Source organism: Akebia trifoliata, chromosome 5 (assembly GCF_017979445.1).
Source record: "Akebia trifoliata isolate Shusen 1 chromosome 5, ASM1797944v1, whole genome shotgun sequence".
Taxonomy (NCBI): domain Eukaryota; kingdom Viridiplantae; phylum Streptophyta; class Magnoliopsida; order Ranunculales; family Lardizabalaceae; genus Akebia; species Akebia trifoliata.
Window position 1 is genome coordinate 32,454,740 of NC_141379.1, and position 14,239 is coordinate 32,468,978.

At 35.3% G+C, this 14,239-nt stretch overlaps 1 protein-coding gene across 1 annotated transcript; it reads right to left on the bottom strand.

Annotated features, from left to right (window-relative positions):
• Nucleotides 1-888: 888 nt before the first annotated feature.
• Nucleotides 889-13,098, bottom strand: LOC147402283 (Acyl-CoA N-acyltransferase with RING/FYVE/PHD-type zinc finger protein). The gene is made up of 10 exons (XM_086443889.1): nt 12,837-13,098; nt 10,630-12,748; nt 9,619-9,751; nt 9,360-9,448; nt 6,739-6,977; nt 6,418-6,504; nt 4,731-4,830; nt 2,803-3,016; nt 1,427-2,713; nt 889-1,144 (listed from the first exon to the last, which is right to left on the bottom strand). The coding sequence occupies exons 2-9, from the start codon at nt 12,568-12,570 to the stop codon at nt 2,403-2,405; spliced, it is 3,114 nt and encodes a 1,037-aa protein (XP_086300015.1). The 5' UTR covers nt 12,571-12,748; nt 12,837-13,098; the 3' UTR covers nt 889-1,144; nt 1,427-2,402.
• Nucleotides 13,099-14,239: the final 1,141 nt, after the last annotated feature.

Sequence of the window (14,239 nt, forward strand, 5' to 3'; positions counted from 1 at the left end):
TTAAAAACCATATTTTGGTACTGCTCCGGTACCCAATCCAAGCCAACTTGGTCGAGTCAAACATCTCAAATGGACTCAAGGCGTTAATTGATAAATGTTTCAGATTTAATTTTAAATATATATGAATGTAACATATGTTCCAAATTTTAAAAATAATTATTTTTATTGTAATAATAAACTGGGTCAGCATATACACTTGCAAATCTCATTTTATACTCTTATCATAAACGTAGTGTTCAAAAATTGTCATTAACAATCAGTCGACCTAATCTCAAATATGTATCAAAAGGGTTCTAACATCTGTAATTAAATTGTTGATTAAAAAAGTTTTTGAATAGTACATAATAAAAAAGGATGTTTTTGTTGTTGTTGTAATATTGATAATTAATGAAAGAGATGCTTAGGTGACTGCAAGTTTCTTTATTTTTGACCAAAATTAACCTGATTATATAAAGTTTAAATCTTCAGGTGGGGGCATTTTTGGAATTCAAATTTTGATGTTGAACGACTTCTATTCCACCCTCTCATTATAATAGTAAAGAAATGTGTCTAGATTTGAAAGATTATTGTCTTCCTTTCTTTCCTGAACTAAACAATCAATTGATACAATAAAAAATCTCGCTTTATACCACTCTCCGTCGATGGCATGGAACAATGCCTGTCTCCATCAAAACAATTGATGCGTGCTTTGAGAACAAATTTCAAATGCCTTCATGCCTTGTTGATGGATGGGTAAAAAGGATTCCAAATCTCTCCCCAAGGCCTCACAATGACTGGTGGACTTATGTCCGAACTGAGGCATGACTCTCAAAGAAAATGCTATATATCTAAATGCAAGATCCCCCCTAAAAAAGGTATCTTGAAGGCACCATACTAGAGCGAAGCATGTCAGTAAAAATGAAACTAATAGGTTATGATATTGAATTCCGCTCAGACAAAATTTCAGGAACCTTAGACACGTATTGGTACATCAATAAAGTTGAAATAATGAAATGAAACATCTGCAGACGACCTGCTTTTAGCTTTTAATCCTCTGTGAATGGAGGATCAGCAAAACAATTCACCAGCTTCTTAGCCTTTGCTATGAGTGAGGATTGTTGCATCTGCACCGCTATTTCATCTGAGAGACTCACCCTTTACTATCCTACAAGTAGTGTACGGAGAGCTTCAGATCATGAACGAGATTAAATGAAAGAAGAAAATACTAGGAAGCAGAAACAAATTTATTTGCATGTCTTAAGATCTTGAAAAGAATATGTCCATCACATGGAGACAAAAATGAAGTTTGACATTATAAGTTCTCCGGAAAATGAGATGTTCTTATTGCAGTTAACAAAATGGTTATGGAAGCTAAGCACAAAAATAGACAAACCGAAAAAACAGAAATAAATGAATATTTATTTTAAAGAAAAGATAATTGGCTTACATAGATATTTGGCCCACATGCAGGTACTTGTAATTGCATGGCAACACCACCATAAGTATGAGCAGCTCGACGTTTTACCAGTTCACACCTACCGCATATGGTATGTCTGATTGTATATAACTAACTATAGTGCCGCATGAAGAATCCCACATGGGTATCAACAGACCTAATAACACTTTAAGTTTCGAAACAGAACAGGTGGTAAAGCTCATCATTACCCATAACACACTCACCATAACAAGCTACAAGAATCATCCGCCACGCCGTGTGTATTGTGATCAGTTATCACAGAAGCAGGGAGGACAACTGAATCAGAAAAGTTACAAAACTTGGACAAAAACTTCAGTTAAACTCGGTAGATGCTATATAATTACAATTGGACTGCGTACGGACCTCACCAACCACCTCAGAAATCAAGTCCAAAGAACCCTCCCCTAAAGCTTGGGGCTTAGTCCAACAGAAGCACCTTCATTATCAGTATCACGAGTATCAAACCATGTCGATGTAATCAAAATCAAATATATGGATCTTTCGCAATAGCAGAGAATCATGATGATGCACCAGAGTTTTGCCAGAATCCTGGTCATCATACTTGGAGTCAGAGCCAAGGGTTGACTTGTATCCTCTGAATCATGAAACACAACATTGAAGACCATCCACAGAAGCAGAACCCTAGAGTTGAGTAATAATATCAGCAGAGGAGTAGACAGGCCTCTTTGGAAGTACAAAGATCAGATGTAATAGCCAAAACTTCAGTTTTCACCTCACATTTTCCACACTAACAGCGTCAAAGACAACTTGATAAACCTCGACTGATACTAGTTTTTAGCTGTGTAAAAGTTTCAGACAAAGAATGAAGATCAAGTTCAACACCAACGACTTCAACATTTACCGCATGAGCATGACATTCTCTATTGATGATTGAAGCTTGGGCTCAACCTGAGGATTAAAAATAAACCTATTTTCCACCTGTTTACTATGATGAATCACACCAGAATGAAGCAGAAACTGTATCCAGAGGGAATTCCTCTTCAGGAGCATGAGATATAGATCCATAAACAGCATCACGGGGATTACACGTCATATCAGAAGTATCATATATGGAATCACCAGGAGCATGGGAAGCAGTTTTGACCGAAGCAACTTTGTTTTCTATCTCATGCATGTGATGGACAATACCCTTTTCAGAAGCATGGTTATCATCCCCAACAGAAGAACAGATATCAGATTTATCAGCAACTTCAGTCATATAATGATGGTTGCTTTTCAGTTCAGTGGCTTTCATAACTACAAAAACAACCATTGAAGGTCAAAATATAAGAGAGAGATAAAGTTGACAAACTGTAATAAATAACATTTCAGAGTTCAGGCTTTACCAGAACCGTCTGTTCCATTTTCTTCAGTTAAATTGTGCCTCAGTAGTGGCTTCTGTAATAGATCTATACCGGGGAAAATTAACATATTCACGAACCTCAATTCCTCCCTTTGTGATTCCTCAAGGGGCATGAAACCAAATACTGTGGTCCATGTGTGTGTAAGTTCAGAAATAGCAGGAATTATCAGGTTTTCAACATTGAGGGAGCAGAGAGCCTGAAAATAGGGTCAGCTAAGTTATTCTGAAAAGTAGAAGCTAGGTTGAAGTAGGAAAACTGAAATAGTCAAATAAACAGCTTTTGGTAAGGCATAAATATTGATGGAAGAAATCAACAGTCCATCACAGCAAATAAAAGCACATACATACATACATACATACGTACGTACATACATAATTTTGAGCACACTAGAATTAACAGAAGATATGGTTTTAGACAATTGGATGAAGGAACAAGATCTATTGAAAAAGGCTTTGATGATGATTATATGACATAAAATGTATGATTTCACACATTGTGTTTGGTTTTCTATAAGTATATCTATCATCAACTAATGATGTACTGACAATGTCAGAGTCCATGGTTCAGTGAGACAACCAAATAGCCTGTATTAATGGCCACGGAAGGACAACTCAATAGATTGTATTAACCACACCACCACAGAACATTAAATTGAATGCATTTTGGTTAGCCTGGAAATAGAAGTATTTTGTAGAAATACTTCAAACAGTAGAAATTAATACTGTTTTCATGGAAATTATTGAATTATGGGGATATGAAACCATTTAAAACGACAAAAAGGACATGAAAACACTCACAAGTCATCAAACTACAACTAATGAATATAACGAGTGTGGAAATGAAGATCAATAGTGTTCTGGTATATGTTTGTGCATGTATTTAATAGCCCGATAGTAAATAGCAAGTATTTTCGTTATGAACAAGAATAAAAATGTTGCATTAACTACATAGACCTTGACATGTAAAACACTTGCTTAAATGAACACACTATAAAGTGCAACATTCAAACATTATTACATATATTTTTATTTTTAAATATGCATAACTAAATTAAGAGAGATTCTATTGGCACACCAACTTCTAGTTACAACAAACCAATCCTTTAGAAATTGCATGCAGTTGTCTACATACAGATTGGTGTGTTATAAGTAAAAAATTTGGTGTGTTAATAGAAGCTCTCCTAGATTAATAATGTATCCACATAATTAGAAATTGATGATTGTATAAGCTGCTAATGTGCTTATAATACATAAAAATGAGATAATATGTAGATAGCGAACTTATAATAATTCCTTTCTACTTGTGAATGAAGTTTTGCCTTTCTATAACTAGAATTTTCTACTTTGGTTTAACTTTACTATTCACCAAAACGTTTTGTGAAACGAATATTGATTCCACCAAGTGCTTACAAAAGAAATTGTTGGCTAAACTCTGTAAGAAGTAGCATGGAAGTGGAAATATTTAGACATAATTCATGGAAATATGACCAAATTTAACACAATGAACATAGATCAAGGATTATATCAAAGCCAAAAGCTGAAATTGAGCCAATGGAAGGACCTCAAAACCTAAAAGTTGTGCAATTCCCAAGAAATTCCATCAAAAGCATTCAGGTTAAGGGTAACAAATGCACAGCAAAAGATCCTAGGACGTTCAAACTTTTATTATAGTAGAAAGCCTCAAGAACAACTCGAGATGTTTAAGGAATACCATCAGAACTCCAAATCAATCGGGTTAAGGAAAACAAAGACACAACAACAGATCCTGAGGAGTAATGAAATTTCATTATAGCAGAAAGCCTGAAGAACTCAAATGATGATAGACATTTCAATAAAGCAAAGAGGAAACTTGTTTTTAGTCCGATGTGAATATAAGAAATATGAAAGAAAAAAAAAATCTACAAAACGTACTGATTCAATCACATTTAGAAGCCGGCGACACATCCCTTGACGCCTGTAAATATGGCGGGTCCCAATGAATGGCATCTCTGCTAACCTGGTTCCATGGAACCTATTTAACCAGGAAAACAATGTAAGAATTAAAATTTTGGTGGTAAGGAAAACCAACTAAGACAGATAAAAAAAATCATAAATACAAAAATCCCTCATGATGACAACTCATTGTACCCAAGAATATGGAACATAACATGCAATTTATGTAACAAAGAGACTCCAACTAGAAGAAAAAATGTTGTGTTAAAAACCATATCCATTACTAAAGCAAACAGATACAGGCTCATAGCCGATCGTCTCCTCCTCTTTTTGTTCTTACACTAATCGATACTATCTCAAACATGTCTAATTATGCCAATATATATGCTTGGGACCCATACCAAATTAATTATCTAGTTACTTCATCGTTTGTTTTATCATAGGAATCATGCGAAGATAATTCCTTGTTTCAACAAACTTCTCCAGTTTTAGAAGTAGAAATATCACCTTGATGGTTGATTTCCCTGGGATAAAATCAAATTGGTTATTTGATATCTTTTTTCTGTTTTCTTAATCTCTATTTTGCCCCTTTTTCTGAAAATTCATAATATAACTCATAAGTTATGCATCGATGATTTGTTCAACTCTGTATATCTTTTTTGTTCTTACATATAGCCACTATAATACACTATTTCTCCATTTAGATGACATCCTTTTAGTATTCAAAATATTTAACAAGCCCAGGACAATCCAACCTTTCTCATGGATACTTCTATCTTGCCAGTATCTTCGGGAAGATCCAGCAATGGGATTCCATAAGGAAGAGTTGGATTGGGCTCGATCCATGGGTATCTCACCTCGTAGGGTTCTTCTCAAACTAGGCGTCTAGCCGATCTGTGGACTGACCCAATGTGCTTGCCTCTGTTTCACTATACATGTTATCTAGACACTGAACATCATCATTCCACCACCAAGTTTTCTTATGTGTTTGACATTTTCTTATAGATTCCCCAATGACCACTTTCACAACTCTTCTAAAGAATTTAGCTAATTCATCCCACATGACTTTACTCTTTACTCTTTACCACCAACCTTACAATCTTTGCATATTATTCAATAATATATTATAAGTAGAAAAAAGCCTATCTGGCTTTTATTGGATCCATTCATAAAGAGAAGTTACAAAAAATATATATATACAGAAATCATTTTTGACTAAAAACGCTGCCAATGAACAATATAAACATAGCACACAGGCAAAGAAGCTCGAATGGCATGCTTCTACAAATGAGTCTTGTAAAATATGAAGTCATTCAAATAAGGTGAAGACTGTAAAATTATTTTCAAAAGAAAAAATACTTCTAGATGTCAAAGAGCATGCTCTTTTATGTCATTTCTTGTGCTAATCCACTTGATATAAATACAAGTTGTGGCTTCTTTATTATAAAGAAAAGATTTTATTATTATTTATTTTAAACATCATTTTAAGATTTTGGAAAAAAAAATTCAGTTCCAATACTAAAACAACTCTTTTAAGGGTTTAGAGACCAATCAATTTTCCATTATCTGAGTTGGAATTTTTTTCTAACCATCACTTTTAAGTACTCTAAAGTTAAATTGTCATGGAGTAACAAATAGATGTCCGTGAACCTATGAGGAAGTATACCTGATGGATGCTGCAGAAATAATTTCATCACCCCTCTCCAAAATAATAGTGTAGAAGCCACTATAATTCAGCCGATTAAAGTTTGATCTACAAGAACACAAAAATAGGGTAATCAAATGAAAACATAATAAACAACTGAGTAACCATAGAACTACAGCCCCAGAAACCCATTCTTCAACACTGGCTACATGGTACATAGAATCCATGTGTCCAAGATGGATTAATGAAGACTATTTGGTTCAAAAGCAAACTACTGCATCTATGCTTAACAAGCAATGCCATATCTCCATTCTCTAGAACATATAGATAATAAATGCGTACCCGCAGTTATATAGCACATTGTGAATCAGATTTATTCCGCTCCTCTGGTCAACAATGGGTAAAAAGCATTCATCCATAATAGAGTATGCAACAGCCAACTTGGAATTGCATTCTGCCTTTTCAGGTAGTCCATGGATAGATGTATCTGAATCTAAATCAGAACGCCTGATGAGAGTCCAAGAAAATCCTGCTTCTATCTCATGTTTAACCCCGAGAATCATTTGCAAATGCTGAAAGAGCTGGACAGATGAAATATATTAAAGCTTTAACTTAGTTCCCTCTAAAATACAAATATAAATATGATAATTTGTCAGAAAGAAAAAGAATCGCTTCTTCAAATACCATACAAGCAAAATGTAGATAATAAGACAGACATCAGAACAAGAACAGGCCTGGGTTAGATTCCCACTGGCACCAAGTGAGTTATCCCCCATCCCCCCCCCCCCCCAAAAAAAAAAAGAAAAAAGAAAAAAGGCAGGCATCTGAAGCAAACATACAAGTCAATGAAAAAGTACTGCAAGAACCGTGCGTAGCATTATAAGGTAAATGCGTGTTCCATTTTTGTTCTCATCTATGCCATGCATCATAACAGATTCACAACTAATATTACCTGAATTAGGGAATAGAATAATCAATTACCTTTCTTTGAACCAAAGATCTGGCTGACTCATTGGCAATTCTAAATCCAAGGCATATGGCGAAGTCTATGGTAAGAACATAGTATAGAGGTACAGGATAAGATCAATGAGATTACCCAAGTCTCCATCTTGGCATTGGAATCCTTACCAATTGATCTGAGAACTACATTCAGAATCATAGCTTAGTTTTATCTAAAGGTAGTTCAGGTTCCAGTTGATTAGAGGTTGTCTAAGGGGCTTCAAACAATGGTTAGCTTGATCCATCCATTTCAAATTTCCTTGTAATAAGAGAAGATTCGTTCTGCTACTCTATCTTACAATATGACCTCTTGAACCACAATTCCTTCCAAGGTCTGACATCTGAAGTTACAGAAGACTCGTCATGATGAAACTCCACATTACCAAAGACTTTTACTGCCTTAAAATATTGCATATATAATATAGTTTTCCTCAAAATTTCTATTGCTGCATTCTTCCCTTGCTCCCGAACGTAGAGAAAATGAAATGATCTCCCAGAGGATCTTTACCTTTTACCCAAATAGACTTTTTTTTACTCCCTTTGGAGGTAGTACACTGCATCACTGGGCACATCAATTTTGAAGGAACTTCATGATATTAAGTTCACGTGTCTTAGCAATTAGTGCCACAATTCTTTCTTTCTCTTTTCTTTTTTTCTTTGTTGGTCTTCCTTTTTTTCCTTTGTTTTGCTTTATATATTGCAGGAATGCTTTTTCCCTTCCTTTTGTATACTCAAGCTTTTGTTTACAAAACTACAAATGTTCAAAGTGTAATACTTACTTGGAAAGTCAGCACTTCAATAATAGAGCCCTTTCCAAACACTTGCTAACCCGTACCATTTTACCTCTTTTTTGGAGTCATACTCAGCAAATTCGGAAACTTTTTTTATTACTTTGATGACGTATTGAAAAAATCGTGTTTTAATTGAAACTTCTTTCCTTTGCCGAATAAATCACAACTTATTCTATGAGTTTTCAGGAAGTTGTGAACTTCAAAATTAAAATGGGAAGTGCGTGACTGTTTTAAAATTCACCACTTAAGTTGGTTAAAAAAATGATATAAATCGGAAAAAAATAAACGCTAGATATCTAAATCAATTCTCGCCTTCTCCATTCTTTTATTTCTCTCTTTCTCAGTTTCTCCCACCTCTCAACTTCATATATTTGGAGAGTATTATCATGGTTATTTTTTATCAGTGTCATTCTGTCAAGTATTGTTGCCTAATATTTTATGTCAATAGCCAGACACTATTTAGCATGTATGATTGCATGGAAACATGTTATCATATTCAAGCATTCATGTGTATATATTCAATGGCATGTCATTTTTCTCAAAAGATGTGTCAAAATATTAGGATAAATTTCTAATGTATGGAATATAAGTTTTTATTTTTATAATTGTCAATATTATCTTTAGAGTCTTTTCCCCTATATTATTTTCCTAACTTACCGAATTTTGCCCCCCCTTTTTTTTCCGAATTTCCCCCTTGCCAACGTATTCCCAAACCCAGACTGGTGACTTGAGGTTGCTTTGGAAGAGTACATAAGTACTCATTAGTCACCAAGACAGTAATTCTTCTACAAAACACTATCCCATCACCAGTGCCATCTTGAAGTTGACTCTCCTATTCAATTCTACAAACTACTAGGTCGGCCCTTGATTTATAGTTTTCAGCATCCTAGCCTTTCCAAGAGCTTTCAAAGTTTAGGAACAAATAGAATGGTATGAGAATGGGAACAATAGGATGTCATAGATTACTAATACTAACTAGTCTACCATAAACCAAGTAGGGACCTGGATGTTTAAACTCTCTAGAGAGTGTAGGACTAAGAGCCGACAATGAGAATACTGCAGTGTAAATCATAAATTGCAAAAGCAGTTGGTACAGCTTTGAAACATAATTTCCAAGATGTGCTAGCATCAGTAAAAATTAGACCACTGAAAATTTGAAATAAAAAGTAATACCTCTTTACACTTCTGCCCACAGAAGGAAGTGCTTGAACTATCAGAATCAATACGTGTGGCATCAGTTCCCTGACTACACAACTGGTGATCTGCAATAGGCAAGAGTTGTTAACAAATTTCAGTCATCACTGCATTATCCATGGTTCATGTTAAAGATTAACGGGGAAATAATGTAAGAACTAAGCACAGAGAAAAAGAAAAGAAGAAAAAAATAAATAAATAAAATAAAAATTGGGAAATGGAGGAAAAATGTATTTACATTTTCTTGCACACATACTGCATGTGTGTAATGCTGAAAAGGTTATATCTTCCCCTTGGCCATCACTGCTGCCAACCACCCCACAGAATTTGCATGAACAATTTGGACAGTGCCAATCACCTTGAGGAAGCATCTGCAATTGGGGGGGGGAGGATGAAATATTTGTCAGAGATGCAAATAAAGCCAGTGTTAAGGTTTGGCAGTAGCCCCCAGCTATATCAAATAAAAAATACATATTTTATATAACACATAGGGTAATCACATTTTCTATTTTCCTTGTTAATATAGCAACGAAGAGTAATATAGAATTTGTTGGGGTAAAGTAGAACCACTGTCTATTACACCATCCAGCTAAAAATCAGCAACACATATTATAAAAACTTAATCTAGTGAATTTTTTTATTGAAGGAGGGGAGTATGGGTGCACTGAAAAAAGTGGTGTTGTTTTGTTTATAATATATTAACTTTCAAGTGTTTCAAAAGATTATTATTTTTTATTTCCTCCTTTTTAGGTAGCTTTTTGATGGAGACTAGTGGGAGTTTGAAAAGAGAAGCTTCGTCAAGTGAAAATTGATTTTTACCAAACTGTTCCTACTATTACTGCTGTGTTTTTGCCATTTCCAAACTGATATTTATAACAGTACCAAGCTATGTGTGTGACTATATAAACAAAAACAGGAAGTAATGATCCTCCTTGGCTTAGCAAATAAGCAGCACAACAGAAAAACCTAAATATCAAATTACAAGTAGTTGTGTTTCAAAAACTCTTCAAGCTGAAAGAAAACAGAAAACATCCACACACACACACTAACTTTTACTTATAACACACCAATCCATTGGTAAACAGCTGCTTAATTTCAAAAGGATTGGTGTGTTGTAAGTAAAAGTTGGTGTGGCAATAGAATTTCTCTTTTTTTTAATATGATTACTGTGACTTGCATGTGCATATAACATGAAACAATCTATTCATACCGCTTATCAAAAATAATAATAATAATAATTTATTCATACCTGTATACCTAAGCAGCTTTGATGAAAAGCTGACGGACAACCATCACAACAAATCAAGTCACCGCCATCTCCACAGATGCCACATGTATCATCATTTGGATCATCTCCGTTGAACTCTATGAAATGGAATCCGCTGCATTCAGATATCTCTTGTCTATTCAATGACTCTATCTGGCACTCCAAAAGGGAAACCCCAGTCTCTACAAATATATTTTCAAACGGCTGACATAGTTTGCTTCCTGCATGAATCTCAAACTTCGAAATCGTGAGGATTTTACTACAGCAATCACAATGAATGCCATCCCTCGTAATCCATCCCTCCAACATAGCTCGCGTGCGTCTCTTGTTCATGTACTGCACTTTTCCACTCATGGGCACAATTCCCATATCTATCATCCAGGACAGAACAGTTCTTTTTCCCGTGTACGGAATATAATTATCATCGTCCGAATCCGCCCTTTTATTAAAGCTGCGAACTGACAAAGCACGTCCACTAGAGTTATGACTTTTTCCATTTATGTTGTTTCCCATGCTCACTTTAACATGTTGATTCTTTGATTTTCTTTCATGGGTCTCCTTCACATTTTCACTTCCTCTGTTAGCTTTGTGTTTCACCATCACTTCACTTTCAATTTTTTTGCGTTTTTGCCTTTTTAATTGACCGAGGATGTCCTCCGGTATCGGGGTAAATGAAGAACTGGTCCCATCGCCTTCTAATTCCTTTAGAAGTGCATCATAAGCCTTGGTGATTGACCAGTACTCTGTTCCAGAGGGATTGATGTACACTGCATCTTGATAGTCTCTGCTTTTCCTAGCCCTAAAATCAATTTTCCAACCTGCATTCACAAGCATCCTTCTTATACGCTCACGTAATAATTGCTTTTCTGTGCCATTACCACGCTTAACCTCTCCTTCCTTGCGTTTAGTTGATGGGTAAGATTCAAAATTCAAAGTTGTCTCTCCTTTGTTCCTTAACTCCGTTTTCCAATCACGGGTTTCATTGGTTTTTGTTGAAAAACTCTTCTGTGAACTCACTCGATTCTTCTTCATTAGCACCACTGGACGCGATTTTTCACAGAAGTTCTTGTCTGAGTAAAATGGAGGACGGAAAGCATCTGCATGACTAGAACCCATTCTATTTTCTTTTGCTTCTCTGCAACCATAAGGTTTCTCAGACCCATTTACCTTCTTGTTAAGCATCACCTTCAAAACACCGTTTTTACCCTGCACTCTAATAGGCTCACCACAAGGAATCCCAGACTTCACTCTCGATGTGCCAAGTGGATTAAAAGTTCCATCTTTTTCCATCTCAAACCTCTTCTCATCCTCACGATCATCTCCCCTGCTTCGTTCAATTAAAAAGCTACTGTTCCTGTCAAAATAATGCCGTTCTCTCTTGTCATCTGCAACGCTTTTGCTGCATTTATTTTCAAAATCCCTCCTCTTGGAACCCAAAACACTACTACTGCCAATCCCAACTTCTTTATCATCCAAACACACCTTCTTCAATGTGTTTTTCTCAATTTCATTATCTTCAGCATATTCAAAATCATCCATTTTGCTCTTCTTTCTATAGATTCCATCTCCCACGAATCTGTTACTAACAATTTTGGCGTCCTCCCTACATTTAAGGGGTTTGGGCCTGATTTTGTTTCTATCAATTTCAATCTTTTCCTTATGTTTAAAAGAATCTAGGTTATTATTTGTAACAACAATAGCACTATTATCATGAATTAATAAGTCCTCTTCAGACTCCGAATCATTCAGTATCAATCGGCGCCTCTTCTTCTTCTTCTCCTTCGAATCGAAACCCATTTGTTTCCGTGAAAGATCCCTGTTGCTCATCCCATCCCCCTTTTTATGAACAATTAAGCAGCCGAAAGGTCCCCTGTCCTTCTCAAATCTCGCTGATAGATTACCAGATGTCGATCCATCTTTCATCTCTTACAAAAACCAAAAGAATACCCTAATTTCACAGATTTGTACCTTTTTTGAAAAATCCAAGACAAATCCGCCACAAATCTAACGATTAACACCACAAAAACCACATCCAAAGTCCTAAAACCGACCTCCGTCGATTTCAGATTAAACTTCACGAAAGAAGATCTGAAAACCTCATCTGGAGACGAAAACGAACTCCAAATTTCAAAAAAAAACAAAAACAAAAACGTACCGATCGATCGATATCAAGTCTCAGAGATGCTTACCTAGCCGGAAACCTCTTCAGTCCGCTCTCCGGCGTATTTTCCGATGAGACTCCGGCAATCAAGATTGAGATTGGGATTGTCCAGCGAGACAATTTGGGAGAGGTTGATAGGAAATTGGGATTTTCTTGGAGTTTTGGGAATTTGATTTTGATTTGAGTTTTTAGAAGAAAGCGAGCGAGAATGGGAGAATGGGAGACAGATATAAGTCTCTGTTACGTTGTCGTTACTTATTCTCCTACTACTTTGTTTTTCCCTCCAAAGTCCAAAGTCCTAGCTCCAAACTGATTAATACTTCCTGAAACCTTCCGATTCTCTTTTTATTTCGACATGCCCCCCTACTTTTCGATCAATCTTAGAGATACCCTCCTATGTTGGAAATTGACGATATGCTCCCCTTGACCTAAGTTTTGTGTGAGAGGCTAATCTAAACTAACCAAAATGCCCTTGTCTAACAACTATCTAAAAGACTTAAAACCTTTGGTATTTTTTCTTCAAAAATCAGCCATCTTCAAGATACTAATGGGAGGATATCAATTTACTGTAAAAATAAGAAATTAAGTTTGATTGCTCACTATATAATAATTTTTTGGGCTTAGACTCATAGTTAAGTTGGTTTGACACATTGCGAGGCAACTTTGAGGTCGTGGGTTCAAGCCAACTTACCCATACAAGAAAAAAAAATAAATCATTTTTTTACTCGAAAACCATTGTTCTCCAAATATCTTAACTTGTTCTTGATGAAGGTAGAAGAAGATTTAATCATAATATTAAAGATTTTATGTAAAAATCCTTCGTCTTCATGTTATTATTCGTTAGGATAAACTATTTTTTGAACCTGTTCATCTCATCTTAAACACTTTCTCTTTGATGTCTTGTAGAAACTCATCCTTTTTTTTATCCAAATTTAATAATCCTATATTATTCTTGAGGTTTGAAGGTTGAAGAAGATAGAGATTCAAGATCGAATTTAAGGGTAAAAAAATTCTATAAGATTGAAGATGACTGATTTTGGGGATATAATCAAGGGTTTCTTGTACATAAATTGAAGATGAGAACATTTTTGTCAAATCCATTGTCTTGATTTTTTCCATCCTTAAAATTTTCCAAAAGCCCTATCTTGTTCTTGGTTGGAAGGTTAAAGAAGATAGAATCTCAAGTTTGAAAACATGGGCAGTAAATCTTACTCTTAAGGTTGAAGATGATCTATTTTATGAGGGTTTTAGATAGGGGTAGCCGACAAGGGTATTTAAGTCAATTTGTATTAATTTATCACACAAAACCTAAGTTAACGAGGGCATGTCATCAGTTTGAAAACATATAGGGGGTATCTCAAATATTGATTGAAACATGAAGGGCATGTCTAAATCACCTATTTATTTTTTGGTTGATTTAAAATGGCCCTC